Source organism: Conger conger, chromosome 5 (assembly GCF_963514075.1).
Source record: "Conger conger chromosome 5, fConCon1.1, whole genome shotgun sequence".
NCBI lineage: Eukaryota > Metazoa > Chordata > Actinopteri > Anguilliformes > Congridae > Conger > Conger conger.
In genome coordinates, this window is record NC_083764.1 from 11,663,624 (window position 1) to 11,679,248 (window position 15,625).

The 15,625-nt window shown below is 42.9% G+C and overlaps 1 protein-coding gene across 1 annotated transcript in view; it reads left to right on the plus strand.

Moving 5' to 3' along the window:
- Positions 1-592: 592 nt before the first annotated feature.
- The window catches only part of LOC133128240 (exostosin-1), a 143,303-nt gene continuing 128,270 nt past the window's right edge, over positions 593-15,625 (plus strand). The window contains exon 1 of the mRNA XM_061241619.1: positions 593-698. Within this exon, the coding sequence (XP_061097603.1) occupies positions 593-698 (106 nt within the window). The remainder of the gene's footprint in view (positions 699-15,625) is intronic.

Below are 15,625 nucleotides of genomic sequence, written 5' to 3' on the forward strand. Positions count from 1 at the left end.
ATTGGTTCCAAAAGAAGCCCTGTGATTCCATAGAAGAACTCTTTCTAGTTCAATGTATTTTTGTTGTGAAAAATGGTTCTTTTACACTTCACACCTATGATAGAGGGTTCCATAAAGAACAAAAAAGGGTTTTAGTGCAGCCTTTCATTCCTGGCAGGCCTTAGTCCTTATTTAATTGGAGGATTTAAGTACTGTTCTTGTTCTAGAGTATTTAAATGCCTTGATTGTCCGCTGTGTACTGCTGTGTGGTTGTCGGGCAGTGATGGAGCAATACTGCTCACTAGTTGTAGTATTAGCATCTTGTGTTTTTCTCCTTATAATTCCTCTCTGGTTCTTGGCGTGGCCGTACATCACCACAGCCAGTGGCTCCATTTACGAAAACCTCCCCAGAATCCTGAGGCTCATCTGTTTAAGTTCCCATCTGCTTTCAAATAAACAGATCCCAGCCCAGAGCTTCTGTACGGGATGACCACTTGAGAGGAGCCTTGTGTCAATTGTTTCGCCTGTGAAATGTCGCCCGGCCTCCTAAAGCATATGGACGAGATTTTGAGTCAGGGTGGTTGGAGGAGGCGGGGGGGAGGTAATCCTTGAGATGGCCGCCGTGATTCTGGCGTGTCTTCGCGCACTGCGTGCCAGGGCCCTGTCAGGGGCCAGGAAGCTGCAGGACTGCTCCCGCTCTGCCCCTCAGGATGCCCTTGGTGGGGCCACGCTGTCTCCTGGCCTCTGAACAATTCGGTAAAAGTCCTCCACAAGCAAAGGGACATTCTGTACTCTGGAGCAGCTTGTGTACAGGGACCCTGCGCCTCACAAGGTTCTCTATCATATGTACTTTAACTTTTTTTTTTTTTTGTCAGTGATCTAGAACATTCTAATCACACTTTTGTGATATCACACCGGCTTAAAAGGTATAGGCTGGTTTATACTCCGACTGAAATCATAGGATGTTCACGGACGTTCTAACGTCGCCCGACTTTGACTATGGCAATTGTTTATTTTAAAATATATTGAATTTATGATGTATAATCTGAATGTCACTGCGACCAGCGATGTCGTATAAACCAGCCTTCAATGTATTATTTTACATCGGGAATATTTTGTCTGTTGCACGGTTCCTGAGACCGCTGTGCTCAGGGAAAGAATATAATAGTAGGGATATGTTTCTGAGAGCTCTACATAACATAATCTCTTCATACTGTACAGCATTTACAAACACATCATCACTGCTTTCCAGTGAATGGTGCTGCTTTTCTGAACACAAACCCCCTAATACCCTACACCTACGCTTGTGAAGCATTAGGTGAATTGTAAATATCCAACATCCATCATGCACAAAACTGTCTGAGCCAATCAGAAACATATACTTACATTGAAATAGTACAAAAACAATCGTGAAATTGAACTACCCTTTTACAATTTTACTTATTTTGTTTCAACTGGCTGAATGTTTTTCACTTATCCCAGGTTAATGTGTGTGTATTCAGGAAACTAATCAAGGTGAAATACATCTGACCACCTTAGTATGTAAATTTAAAATTAGTTGTTAACAGAAAAATAAACAAAAGTGAAGTCACTGCTATAGATGTTAAAATATGTAATAGATCAGTTTGCATTCCTGCCTGCTGTCTTAAAATAAATATCCACTGTGCCAATCATTCAATTCAGTCCAATTTATTTCTGTAGAAAAAAACTGAAACACAGTTCAGGACATGCTCCTCATCTTCTAATCTTCTACAATTTTGGGTTGCCTGGAGACAGTAGCTGTTTACTTTGCAAATTTGGTAGCTTGTTAAAATTCTTGTATGGACTTGAAATTTGTCCAGATTTAAAAATATTTAATACTAATTGTGTGGGTCGAGAAAGTTGGTTTTCAGTAGCAAATCAACCAGTTTTTTGATGGTATTGAAAGTGGTATGACAGTAGGTGCAATTAGCCATATTTGTGTCTATTGTCTTATAAATTGTGCTCATGAAGGCTTATTGAAATATCATAATTTTAAAACACCACAGTGAATAATCCTACATGGCTTTTTCTAGGTTTCATTTCTTAAAACCGAGACTAAAAGTGAATCATAACGGGGCGAAAATTCAATCTGCAGCAGTGCAGCTTTCAATTACGGCCATGAATCTCAAGTTCCTTGCAGTGAACAAAATTAACCTTATGAGTAATCACAGCAATGCAGCAAATGTAATTCCAGGTTTATCATTCCAAATATATATTCTAGCTCACTAGCCTGCCCTGAGTATTTTGTTGCAATGTGGGCAAATTCTTTTTCAGCTGGTGAAGGGGGAATGAAAGTGATTTGTTGACTTGGTCAAAGTGTGCGCGCTTTGTGATGGAAGATGAAGCAAGCTAAATTTATCTCGTTCCTCAATACCTTCAGGGTTCTTATAAATTATTCTATTAGTTTCATGGAGGACTACTGATATGATTACTCAGTCCATGGCCCAGAGGGTCACCGTGTCTGCAGGCTTTTCATCAATGAAATCGTATACTGTACCCACGCACTCAACTGTCCTGACTGGACTAAATTACACCAGATATGCAGGCAAAAATAGAGCCTGCAGAACAGACTGTTTCCAGCCACCCAGGTCTAGAATCTAGTACACTGCAAAAAAAGTCAGTTTTCAGTGTTTTAGTCCCATAATGAGACTTAAAAATCGCTTTTTGTCCCTCAAGTAGAATACCTCACTGGCAATATTTTTGTCTTATTTCACAAACTATAAGACTAAAACACTTGTTGAGACTGAATTATTTTTTGGTTTTGGCAGTGTAGTCTGTAGTTTATACTTACTGTACGGTATACACTTATAGTAGCTGTAATGCTGTGGCAAATGGTATAGGCTTACATTTGGATTAATCTATAGGTGCGAATGTGTGCGATTCCCAACCGATCATCTGTCTTTCTGTCGTTTCTGCCGTTGAGAGTTCAGCTTGGCCCCGTTCGTGGCCCGCCGATGTTCTCGGCAGCGAGACGTTAGCACATCACACTCCGCCTGCTCCGTGGACTCCTACACATCGGCTGTGGCGGCGAGTCCGCGTATCCAGCGCTCCGACTCCTCTCTATTTCAGTGACTCAGCCAGGCGTACCGCTTAAACCGCGGGTAGAAAAATCACGCTGATGGAAAAACACCGCTCCGCTCCATGGCTATCTGGGAATCCGGGGCTCACGAGAGTCCTTCACCTCGGTTTTGATTGGGCTGTTTCCATGCGGCGCGCTAATGCAGAACACAGAGCCCCCCCGTGATATATGGGGTTTCGATGAAGGATACGAACGTAAGGGTGAAAAGAAATGAAACTTATGCCGGCTCTGAAATGTAGATAAAGTTGATTTAAATTCTTTTCAAGTTCTACAGCACGACAATTACAATGGAAACCATCTGGGAGGGAAAAAATGGTGAAATTGCGGAATATCATCTCCCAGTGTAAACGATTTGCTGCATGAGGGTCTGTCAAGAGAACAACATGGGGTACGGCAGATTGTATGAATTACTGAGGAGCCCACCGCCCCCCACCCTTTCCAACCTCCCCCAAGGAGGTTTCTTTTCAAGAGAAAGATTTTCACTTAAATCGGAATTTAGAGTGTATCGCCATTTTAGAAAAATAAAGAGGGAAAGATGTAGAAACGTGTGTCTGTCCCTTTGACTCACACGGCGGGGCCTCTTTCAATTTTACATGAATGTTCAGGAAACCTTGGCGAGCCCGGGGGGGCTAGCGAGTCGCCCTACCCGCTCGGCTCAAGTGCCTGAGCTACAGTACATAACTCTGGCTCAGCTTCAGATAACTTCTGCGAAGGTGACATTTATATCGGTTACCCAAACGGGCGGCCCTGGACCTCGGGACGGTAACGGGTCTCGGCTCTCTGATGAAGCGGGAAGGCTCCGGTAGGTTCCGAGGGCCAGGCTCAAGGCATGCAAAGACAGATTATCCGCGGAGCTAAGTACAGTCTACTGTACCCGCCCCGGCGGCCCTTCAATCTCCTGAGCCGTGTCGCTGATAAAGCCGGCTCCTTGTTGCGGCAGCGATGCCTGGAGGCTGGTAAAAGAGGATATCCTCACATAAATACTCGGGCCTGGCAGGGCCGTTCTTTCTGCAGCGCGCGGTTAATGACCGTGCCTGTTGTAGGAGGTTGGTTGTGAATAAGCCGGTGGGTTCTGCAGGAGCCGGCGCCACGCCTGCGCAGTGGCTTTTACGCGTGCTTACACACGCTTCTACGCTAGCTTTTACACTACACATTTACATTTGTGTCCGACAGCCAATGGAATGTACAGTAACTCTTAGTCTGATTTTTTTTCCCTAGCTGACAATATGACGTACTGTTCAGACATTAGAAATATCAGGGACTTGCTCTAAAAATGTGTGAGATGAGCCCTGCGTCTGGAGATGTGGTGAGTCCAAGTAAAGAATAAATAACATGAATGTGTTTGTCTGGACACAAGAGTTTGTTTTCAAACATTTACCTAGTCTCCTCTACCAATGGTTATAGAGTATTCACAGAAAACTTACAGATGGATTGGTTACAAATTAATAGGGCACAAGCTCTAGCTGGCGATAGATTTAGCAATCATATTCATGAAACTTGAGTCCCATATACTATATGTATATATATGTCAGTCACAGCATCATGACTGTGCGGGGAGAATATGCACAGTAATATGTTTTGTATAAAATCACATCTGATAGAAGACATTTTGCGCTGATGGACTGTGTACCAGTATGGACTCATATAAACTCCATTAGAGCTGAATTAGCAGTAAAGATTTGCTGTGTCAGGTAAAACCACATCACTGTAAAACACATAATGATGTCTCAAGTAATAGGCACCTAGTGCCGTCCTGCTGATTCATTAAGGGCTCGGCGCCGGATGTTTCCAGTTTTTATGTCTGCGGATCTGTGCTGCCTCTATCTGTGGCTGTATCGGGGGAGGGATTGTGTGTTGTGGCTTATCAACATGAGATCAAGAGTTGGAATGCCTGCAAAGCCTTTGGAGATTGTTTCTTGTAGCCAGTGAATGCGGTTTTGGACACTAGCATCTCTGTTACAACTGTGAGAGGGAGTGATTGCAAGAAAACATGCTTGCCTGTCACTTTGTATTGTGCTGATAGGGAATTAACAGGTTACATAGAGAAAACAATGTGTTGTCAAAGAATTGGGTTTGAGCTTTATTTGAAGGCTCATTCATAAGGATCTTGATATGTCATGGAAATGTCGCTTGGTGCATTGACAACACAGTATATGCCTATTTGCAGTTATTGACATCAGCGCTTATGGATTTTAATGGATGTGCTATCTAGTGTTTATGAAGGAATTATATAGCTCTTACGTAGGAGCCTTCAAATAAAGTGTTACTAAGAATTACATGAACTTTGCATTCATGATGTTTTTCATAAACTGCATTCATGACTATGAGGCAAACTTCAGAATGCTCGCCACTGGATGGAAGGCATTGCTCATGTAACTCACACAGCTCTCCAGCACACAGTGAGAGAGTGAGAATAACTCATCACAACCTGTGGAGGATGAGACATGGGACTTGAGACATCAACAACAACATTATGAAGCCTTGTGACATGCTTAAGTAAATCTGGCACTGTTGCAAATCTGCGACACGCAATTATTCAGGAGCGTGAGGCCCACAGGAACGCCGAAGCTGGGGTAATGGAATCCGTCTGCAGAGCTCCCCGGCAATCCACGGCTCTTCTGCAAACTGTGGGCACGGTCTGCGAAAGGTTAGGCCTGCGAAAGGTCACGCCAAATTAGAGAACATATGCTAATGGTGAAATCAGTCTGCAAAGGCTCAGGACAAATCAGGGACGATATGCAAATGACAGAATCGCTCTTAAAATGTTCAGACCAGTTCCACGTTTGTGCGTGATGTGACGTACTGTACTTTCCTAATCAAAATGTCAAATTCATATTTAAATATGTAAAGGTTGTTTTTTCTGTTAATAATCGCGCTGTGTGTTTTCCACGCAGCGTTCTGAGACGCCGTTGTTTGTTTTCTGTGCTTTTCGTGCTAATACTGCTTTCTTCTGTTTGTGTGTGGGAGTAGAGATGAGTCGTGACCCGCGTTTCTGAGAAAAATACAGGATTGACTCGTTTATATACTGACCTGGGAATTCCCCTTTTCTCCAGCGCAAAATGGATGTTAGGAGTTACGTCACAGCAAGACGTAACTGACCTGTAAGGGCCAAACCTCGCAGAGCTCTGAAAACCGCAATTATTTATTTCTTCTTTTTAAACGCATGGGGAATGCGCTAATGGCTACATTTTTCTCCACCTTTCCCTCCAAAGAAAAGCCCTAGTGTACAACTTGCAAAAGCAAGTTTGTTTATGTGTAAAGCACAGTCTAAACCAATTTTGAATAGGTCAGATACATCCTTTCTTTTTTTAAAATAATTTATTGTCCATATAGACTATCACTGTGCCTACCCATTGTAAATGTGACTAGAGCATTCAATCGACTTAATTGAACTTAATTGAGCACTTTAATCGGAAGCCACGGTTGCAGCCAATCAACACACCTGGCAACCGGTTGAGCATGGAGGTGCGATCCTGAACTTCAAGCTTGCTTTCCAAACACTGCCCCGTGTGGCCGACTGTGGAAATGCACAACAACCTGTTCCTTTCATCTGGATGTTGACTGAGAGATAACCTAACCTTATTTGTAGGACGCGAGGGTGAGCGGAATCCTGATAGCCGTGGCTTGGACTCGGGCTCTCCGCGCTGACTGCCGGAGCCGGCTAAGTGGATTACAGTTCATCTGATGAGACAGGAGGTGAGCTTTTAGATACAGAGTGTCACCACACCTCTTCTTCCAGAGGCAGTGCCACTAATGTATTGAGTGTGGCTTTTCGCTCGCTCCGGGTTCCAGCAGAGGGTTTATCATTTTTATAGCCTTATAAAATACGGAGGACAGCAGAGAGTCTCTTTTAGGGCAGTGTAATTCCATGAAATGTGATGCTGATACGAGTTGACGTTTAGGGCCAGAGGAGCTCATTTCACTATGGGTGACAGTACAGAAACCCCATTTAAAAGAGCTTCTCAGCGAAGCACAATAAACCCCCCGTGATTTTGCATAACTGGTGGCGGAACGCTGGCTTCCCCACTGTAAGCTAATGGACGTCAGCTCTGTTGCTGTCAATTACCCCTGGCAGTTTTTTTTTCTTCTTTTTTTCTTGACTAAATTACACGTTTGTTGCGCAAATTACAGATTAAAACTAACCTGTCAAAAGTATCAGAAGGCTTTCGCTACGAGTGTCTCAACAATTTCCGTGTTGTGTTCTTTTTCTCATCAGCCCGTGTTTTCATTTATTTATTTATTTATTTTGAATAAGTAGTTTCTATTTTGGTGTGGAGTTATTCCGCACGTACAGTATCGCCGCTCAGTTAGACCGAGCAGCAGCTGCGTCTCTGGGACCGACGGCGGGAGACCGCGTCGCAGGTCCCGCTTGATCGGTTGACCGCGGGCCCTCTTTGTGACCGCGCGGTCGCAGTGCGCGGCGGTGACATCACTTTCGGTTTGTTTTGTCACGGACAGACGAGTGGCAGTCTGGCATTTTCTGCCGCTTTGCCAGTGAACCGCCACGTCTCACGGTGCTGACCTGGTCACAAGTGGCGTTTGAAGCAGAGCGTGAAACGGAAAGGTTAGCGGAAAGGCCTCTGTCAGACAAAGAGAGGGAGGAGAGGCCACATGACCAGGAAGGACACTGCAAAAACTTAAGAAATAAGTCAGACTCCCCAGACTTTTAGTCTTATATTTAGACTTCATATCTTATTTATATTCCTTTTTTTTTTTCAAAAGCGAGACAAAAATATTGCCCATGAGGTGAGCAGTTTTACTGATTTCAAGAAAATTTCACTTGCCAAGCGACAAGTGAATAAAAAAAGATTTAAATCTCATTACAAGACTAAAACACTTGTTAAGACAGGCTTTTTTTGCAGTGGAAGTCATCCGATCCAGATTTAGGAGAGATGGGTGTGTAGATAAAAAAAACTGATGCTTCACGGGACTCATGTACAGAATGGCAGTAAAAGTGTTTCGTTATTTTGAGTCGTCCCACCTGTTAATGAGCAAGCTTTTCCCCCTGCCTGGCGCTGGGAGACATTTTGATTGACACTTAACAACCTCCGCACGCGAGAAGGATGAAAACGGCACGTCGCTCCCTCGTTTGTCTTTTCGACAAACAGGAACCTGGGCAAACGCACTGCCTGCGTTTTCTCTTTATTCCCCTCTCCTCCTCGCAGTCACGCTGTCGTTTATCCGCGGTGTCGTCGTCAGCACTGCCGTCATTGGTATTCCACGTCAGACTCCTGTTCCTGGTGGATTTCTGATCCTCTAATGTGGCCCTCGCGCAATTATGGGGCCCTCCGGCTGGGCCTCCACGTGTCGGCGGTGACCCGCAGGAGAGCCCGCTCACTTCCTGCGGGAGAGCGCTCTCACTTCCTGCGGTGGCTTGCCCTTGCGCTGTCACCACCTGAAAAGAGCGAGCGACCCGCCTCCGTTGTTACCGCTAAGTCACAGTCACGGCACAGCACACACCTCTGGGGGAGGTTTCCCAGCATGCAGCTGGCATGCGGGTGACTGAATGTTGAGGACCCGTTCCATTTGGGGAGGCGAATGTGTTTGTCTAGCCTTACAGACATGGAAACTATAATTAAACTATATTGAAGTAAACATATCACCAGTACATTGCTGCAATTTTCAATATAATGCACAAATTGTTTCCTCTTTCAGATATTGCAATATGCAATGACATTGTTGTGAAATATATTATCATTTTATTTTCCAGAAAGTTCACATACAGTATGTGCAATACACTCAGTGAGCACTTTATTAAGTGTTTACGTGACTTAATAAGTCTTCTGCTGCTGTCGCCTATCCAGTTTGACGCGTTGTGTATTGAGAGATGCTCTTCTGCATACCACTGCTGTAATGTGTGGTTATTCACGTTACTGTCACCTTCCTGTCAGCTTTGACCAGTCTGACCATTCTCCTCTGACCTCTCTCATTAACAACGTGTTTCTGCCCGCAGAACTGCTGCTCAATAGATGTTTTTAGTTTTTCGCACCATTCTCTGCAAACTCTTGAGACTATCGTACATGAAAATCCAAGGAGATCAGTAGTATCTCAAACCACCCTGTCTGGCACCAACAATTAGTCAGGTGTACAGGTCTACCTAATAAAGTGATCACTGAGTGTATCTTCACATAAAATTTTCCGGAAGTGTAACTCTTAAAAAGCTGCTATTTGCGATTCACTGATAGTAAATGTAGCAATATTGGCCAAGCTTGGCCAAGCAACTTCTATTCCAGGCCCCAGAGAACAGGTGGCTGTGTTAAAATGGAGGAAACAGAGGGATCGGGGCCTGATCCTCAGCGGTAGGTCAATACCAGTGATGATGGTCACACCGTACAGGAAGAGCGTCGGGGGAAATGGCATCGAATTTTCCTCCATGTTACCGCACTACCACGCTGTTATAAATCACATCCTGTTCAGCTCCCCGTGGCTCCCGCACGGCTTCCCCCCGCATTATTGCCATCCCGCCCCCCAATTCGCCTGCTCTTGATACAGATTTCAATGCCTCCCCCAACAACTTTACCCCAAAAAAACTCAATCACGCTGTACGGCACTGTTGCATACTGTGGTGGTGATAAGCTGTGGCGGCCTTTTCGGCAGCCTCTAATGAAAGGGAAAGGTGAACTGATCCTGTGGTGTATGGGCAGTTCCCATCGATTTCTCTCAAATGTCACTGAGGAAAGTGCCAGTTAAACCATGTTAGGTTTAACATTTTCCGGCGTGGGTCCACTTGGCTGTGGTGGGTTGTCCGTTATCTGCTGCGGTGATGCTTAGAAATAGGCCTTCCTTTATCGCTGTAGCTGTGGAAGTCCAAATCTAAAAAATAAAAAAACCCCGTGAATTAACTAAAATATATAAATAAATAAAGGTGTTTAAATTAAACACGCTTTGATGTAAATCGTACGTTCTATAAATATCGCGCATTCAAATATTTATCGCAATATTTCACCATCAGTGTTTCAAATCCATTGTGTATTAAATAATTTAATTTCGGCAGATTTTGCAAATGCAGATGTCAACTCAAAGCCAGTGGGCAGGACTGAGTGGATGTCTGTAGCATAAGCCTGAAAGTTTTGCCAAGATAGGCAGGCATTGGGGATCCTATGTGCATGGTTATAACGTTTGATTTCGAGAGCTTTCAGCATACTCACTGCTTTCTTTAGCATATTAGACAGCATTGCATGCAAACAGACTAAATAACATGCAATTGAATCATTATTATTACGTTAATGCAGTCTAGCTATTTGCTATTCGATTGAATCATTTGCTTTCTTATTCTTCCATGCCTCATGCTAAGGTGGTACTGTATGCGCTAGCTTGAGTCAATAATTGGTATGTTTATTTTTTACAGTTTAGTCTCATAGTGCCTGTAATTTGAATAGCATTTAGCTAGGAATTGTTTTGTTTGATTGGAAATGCCCTAATTCATTGTGTGGTATAAGTGAATATAAACCAGACACTGTTGTGACTCTGCCGAGTCTCAACTGAGTGCTTCGAGGCTTTTGGAGGTACATTTTAAGTAGTTTTCTTTTCAAAGCACACATGTGTCTGCACATGGAACCAATATCCAACTCTTTCTGTTTCAGTTATCTTAATTGTGTTTTTATTGCAGTGTAACAAAATGGAGCACGTACTGAATTCTCAAGAATTATTTGTGTACTTTCCAGTTTTCTTAGTATGAGAACAAAAGAGCCATGCATCTTGCATCAATGACTGTCTCGCTGCTTTCAATTTGTACCAGTATGTTCTTTCTATATGGCGGAATGGACTATGCAGGTTATCCATTAAATAGTCAATTATGTGGCTACAAACAAATCTGTTTTGGCTGATATGCTATTGATTTGAACACCCTGCTCCAAAAAAATAAAGGTATCAATGTGAGGTTAGGAAATTGATTCTGTCAAAGACCTAAGAGATTTTTGAAGGTCTGTAAATGCTGGGTTTTGTAGATATTGCAGCACTATGGTTTAAGGGTTTGGGGTGATGCTTTTGGATGGAAGAGACAGTATACACCCATAATTAGATTCAAACTCAGGCTTTCTGCACCACGAACAGAACTCAGCCAACAGGGAGCCCAGCCCTAGTGAATCTTGTTCTCTCCATATCCAATCTGTGAAAATGACAGTTATACCTGGTTCTCCCTTTCTAGGAATACCACGATCATACTTTCTGATAAAGGAGTCCCTAAGTGGAAAAATAGTGGGAATTTCAGCGATGCCTTAACAAACTTAATTTGTAATAAAAAGTCTGCATTTGTAATATGGTCAGCAGTCATTGATTGAGGTTGCCAAATCCAAAATTATACTACAATTATACTGTATAAGCATTTCATATTTTTATTTTTGTGTAGTGCGGGTGTATTATGCATGTTCCAAGGTGTCGAACATTTACATATTACTCTGGTAAAGCAGTATTACAGTAAGGATATTTACAATACCAGGTTCATCCTGGCGTGTAACATTGCTTTATCACCGGACTCTGATAACAGCGGTAGTTGCTTATCTTCTCGCTGCCCTCCCATTTCCCACAATGATCAATCTCTCTGAAGGCTCCGTGTCATACCTTACTGCTCTCCGCGGTGCTTAACCGTAAAAGCCCGTGTTAATTAAACCCAGGTTGATGCATTAACCATGGCACGTCCCACAGTCAAACAGCTGTCTCGTTCGCTTTCGGAGATGGGTCGACCGACACACTTTCACGTTATTTCTGTTACACGACCTGATGGTCCGCATGTCCGCGGACCTCCTCGCTGCTGTTTAATTATATGGGAATGTCAAATGAATTGATCGCCGAAGGGATAGTTAACCAGTCATGCATTTATTGCATGTTTGTTATCGGTATTAACAGGTCCTTAAAATAAAATATTGCTGTGGGTTATAAGAACGTGTATATAATCTCACATTTACGCTGCCCGTGGTGCAAGAAGCGAAGCGCGTGGGTTTTCATTCTCTTTAGGCTCTGACGCTGCCCCTGGAGTGCCAATAACACTCAATTCCTCCAGTTTAATAACAGCAATCACACTCCAGGGCATTAGAGATTAGATTTTAAAAGGATTTAAAACTGCAGCAGGTTTAATGGTTTGTCAGTACTCTGTTTATCGTTACCTGTGCATATAGAACCATCATCTGAAGGCTAGTTTGGCTCGCCAAGCAAGATGACTGTTGTTATTGGTTTTAACTGCTCTACACGTGTGTTTCGCTTTTTATGGATTTGATGCTTTTGTGGAGGAACTTTTGCACTTGTAGCTCGCTTTGCAGTAAATTACTAAAGTGTAAATAATATTTAGGGTCAATTATACTGACAGTAGTTCAAAACAAGAGTACTGCTTCTGTTGTGTACAGTAGCTCCATGTCATGTAAATATCCACTTTAACCAATAGGACCCCTCTCTTTGCCTCCAATCAGAGTGTCTGCTCATACCTACTATGTGTACATTATTGCATGCCCCAGTTGTAATTTCAGATTGACCCCCATGGCATTAACCCCCGTGGTTGAGCAAATGGAGCAGTGTGCAATATGCCTAAATGCTGTCAAAATATAACTAATTAAACAGAAACATTGAGAGTTAATCACGTAAATAATAATAAAACACTCAGTTTACACTTTTGAACCGTTGAACTATAGTTTTCTATAATTCTCTAACTATTTATCTGTGCCCTCAAGTGGCTACTTCAAATTCATGTTGACTAAATCAAACCATCAATGGCTTAATTTATACCTTAAGATTACTAATTTGAACTCTCACATTTATCATTCTTATCTTTAAATTACGAACTGGAGGCATTATTCAAATGAGTAGTTTGAGGGCTTTAATTATGTATTTGAAGGCTTGAATTAGTAATCTGAGGGTAGAAAGTAAAAGCGGATTTATTTATTTCCCTTTCCCCGTGCCCTCTCAGGTGCTCTGTAGAAACAAACCCCCTGCAAAACCTTACTTCCACCTATCGGATTCAGAAGTAAACACATTTCTTTCTGTGAAAAATAAAACAAAGCCAAGGTCCTTTTCAATCGATCTAAAGCACCTACAGGTTGAAACCGGATTCAGTACATCTTTTGGTGCCATTTCCAATGTAATATAAATCACTTTTGTGGGACTCCAGCCAGGGAAGCCTCAGAACCTTGTAAAGGTGCTATCAAAACACTTGAGTATCCATAGGTCTAAGCCTGAGCTGGTACAGCTAGCTGCTACATGAGCTGGTAGAGCTAGCTGCTACGTGAGCTGGTAGAGCTAGCTGCTACGTGAGCTGGTAGAGCTAGCTGCTACGTGAGCTGGTAGAGCTAGCTGCTACGTGAGCTGGTAGAGCTAGCTGCTACGTGAGCTGGTAGAGCTAGCTGCTACATGAGCTGGTAGAGCTAGCAGTAGCTAGAAGCAATTTCCATTATTGCAGTTTAATTCAATTTGAGGCTGGATGTGCGGGTGCGCTGCTAACCTTTGCCACGGAGCGATGATGTTGTCTGGGGCTGGAGAGCAGTGACTCGTGTCTCACATCATTAAATTTAAAGGGAGGCACATCCCAATTAGTCAGTCTTGTAGTGTACAAGACGAGGCAGGTCCCATCTCATTAACCTTTATCTGCGGTCTTCTCCTCGCGTGCCCACTGCTGCCCAATGGGGCTCTCATTAAACACACGCCGACCGGGGAGGACTGGACCAGGGAGGACAGCTTCCCCTCTGTTAAGTTTAATTAAGGAGGCGGTTGTGGTCAAATTGATACCACACACACACCCACACACACAAACTGACACACACAGATACACATACACACTGGCACACATACGCATGTACACACTAACACGCGCACAGACACACACACACACACACACACATATGTACACACACATACACACACTGGTTCACCCTCACACACATGTATGCACGTACACACTAACACGTGTACATGTCCACAGACACACACACACACACACACACACACGTGTGTACACACACATACACACTATTCTGCGCAGATGCATGCTGCTGATAGGACCTGACAGTGCTCCCATTTTAGGAACATTTGCTCCTGAAAATTGATGTGTTCTACTGGAAAAATAGTTTAGGACCTCTACTAACTTGGATGCAGTAGTGTGGTCCTAGATTTTCCAATTTAGGACCATATGCGCTCCTTGGAAAAATAGCTGTTACCGTAGAGCCCTGGTTGTAGATTTACTGCCTAATCTATTTTATTTTCTGCATAATGTTATAGTTTTATTAGGTCCAGAGTTTGTGGTAAAATTGAATTAAATTCAGTGCCTTGATGCTGTATGACATATGACATTACCTCATGTGCGATATATTTAAATATTGAGGTATGAGTTATTCTTTAAGTTACTCTTTGAGTGAGATTCTCATTTTTATGGAAACAGCAGACTTTTCACCGTTAACAGGGGGCAGGGGCCTCTTGGCTGCATGCATTGCATACCTCTGTACCTTTCAGTAAGTGCCCGTGGAAGCTTTGGATGTATATGTCATATAACACTGAGCAGTTTGATTTTCTGGATCGAGGCCATTTTGTATGCTGGGTCTTGGCTAAATGCGAAGTTGTTGCTTAATGAAAAGGGCTCACAAGTGATTTTCCGGTCTCTCTGTACTTTCGCCTTCCAGGAGGACAGTGACAGATTTATGTTCCGGGAGCTATTTCCGGAATGAGCTGACATTAGTTTGAAATAATGATTACAGTGCAGTATGTTTACTCACAGGGAATAAGGAAAGCACATATTTAAAAGTTAGCGCAGTCTACCCACACTGTTTTTAAGAGTGTATAACTATGTTAATGCTTTCAATTTCCTGTGAACCTTACTCTGGTTGGTGCCTTGCATGGTTGCCAATTGCCATGAGTTTGTGAATGAGTGTATGAATGGGTGAATGAGATGCATCAATTGTACAGCGCTTTGGATAAAGGCGCAATATAAATTCCAACCATTTACCATTTACCATTTACTCTGGTTTAGAAATGGCTATCATCCACATATGTGCAAAATTCACATTCTGTAGTTATGTAGTAGGCAATGGATTACAGCAAGCCACTCAGAGACTGAAAATTAATTAGCCTTATGTGTAGAAGAAGCCCAGCTGAACCTGAATTCTGAACATTATTAAGGTGTGAACCTATTGAGACACAGTGATATTGTTCTGCACTTTATTATTTGTTGTTGCAGAGGTGCTTGGGAGACATTGCTTTATTATTATTACTTTACCTGTACGCAACTCTTTCCTATCTCTTATGGATAGCATACTTTGGATATACAACTGCGTCACATATGGTGGAATGGTGCACTTTCTGAATAGGCAGGGCACCTTAACTGTTTATTTCTTACAAGCAGTGAATGGAGACTCGAGACAGCCCTAGCCGCGGGAATCTGTGCACTGCGACAATTTCAAATTGCAAAAATAGAGTGTGATTATGTCCAAACTGCTCCCTGTCTACAGACATAGATGCATGAAATTGAGACACCTAAGGCCTCTTAACCGTTGGCTTAAGTATTGCTCTGTAGCACAAGATTTTATTTTTAACGACAACTAGGATACTGTCTGAGAAAGGCACATTCTTCAC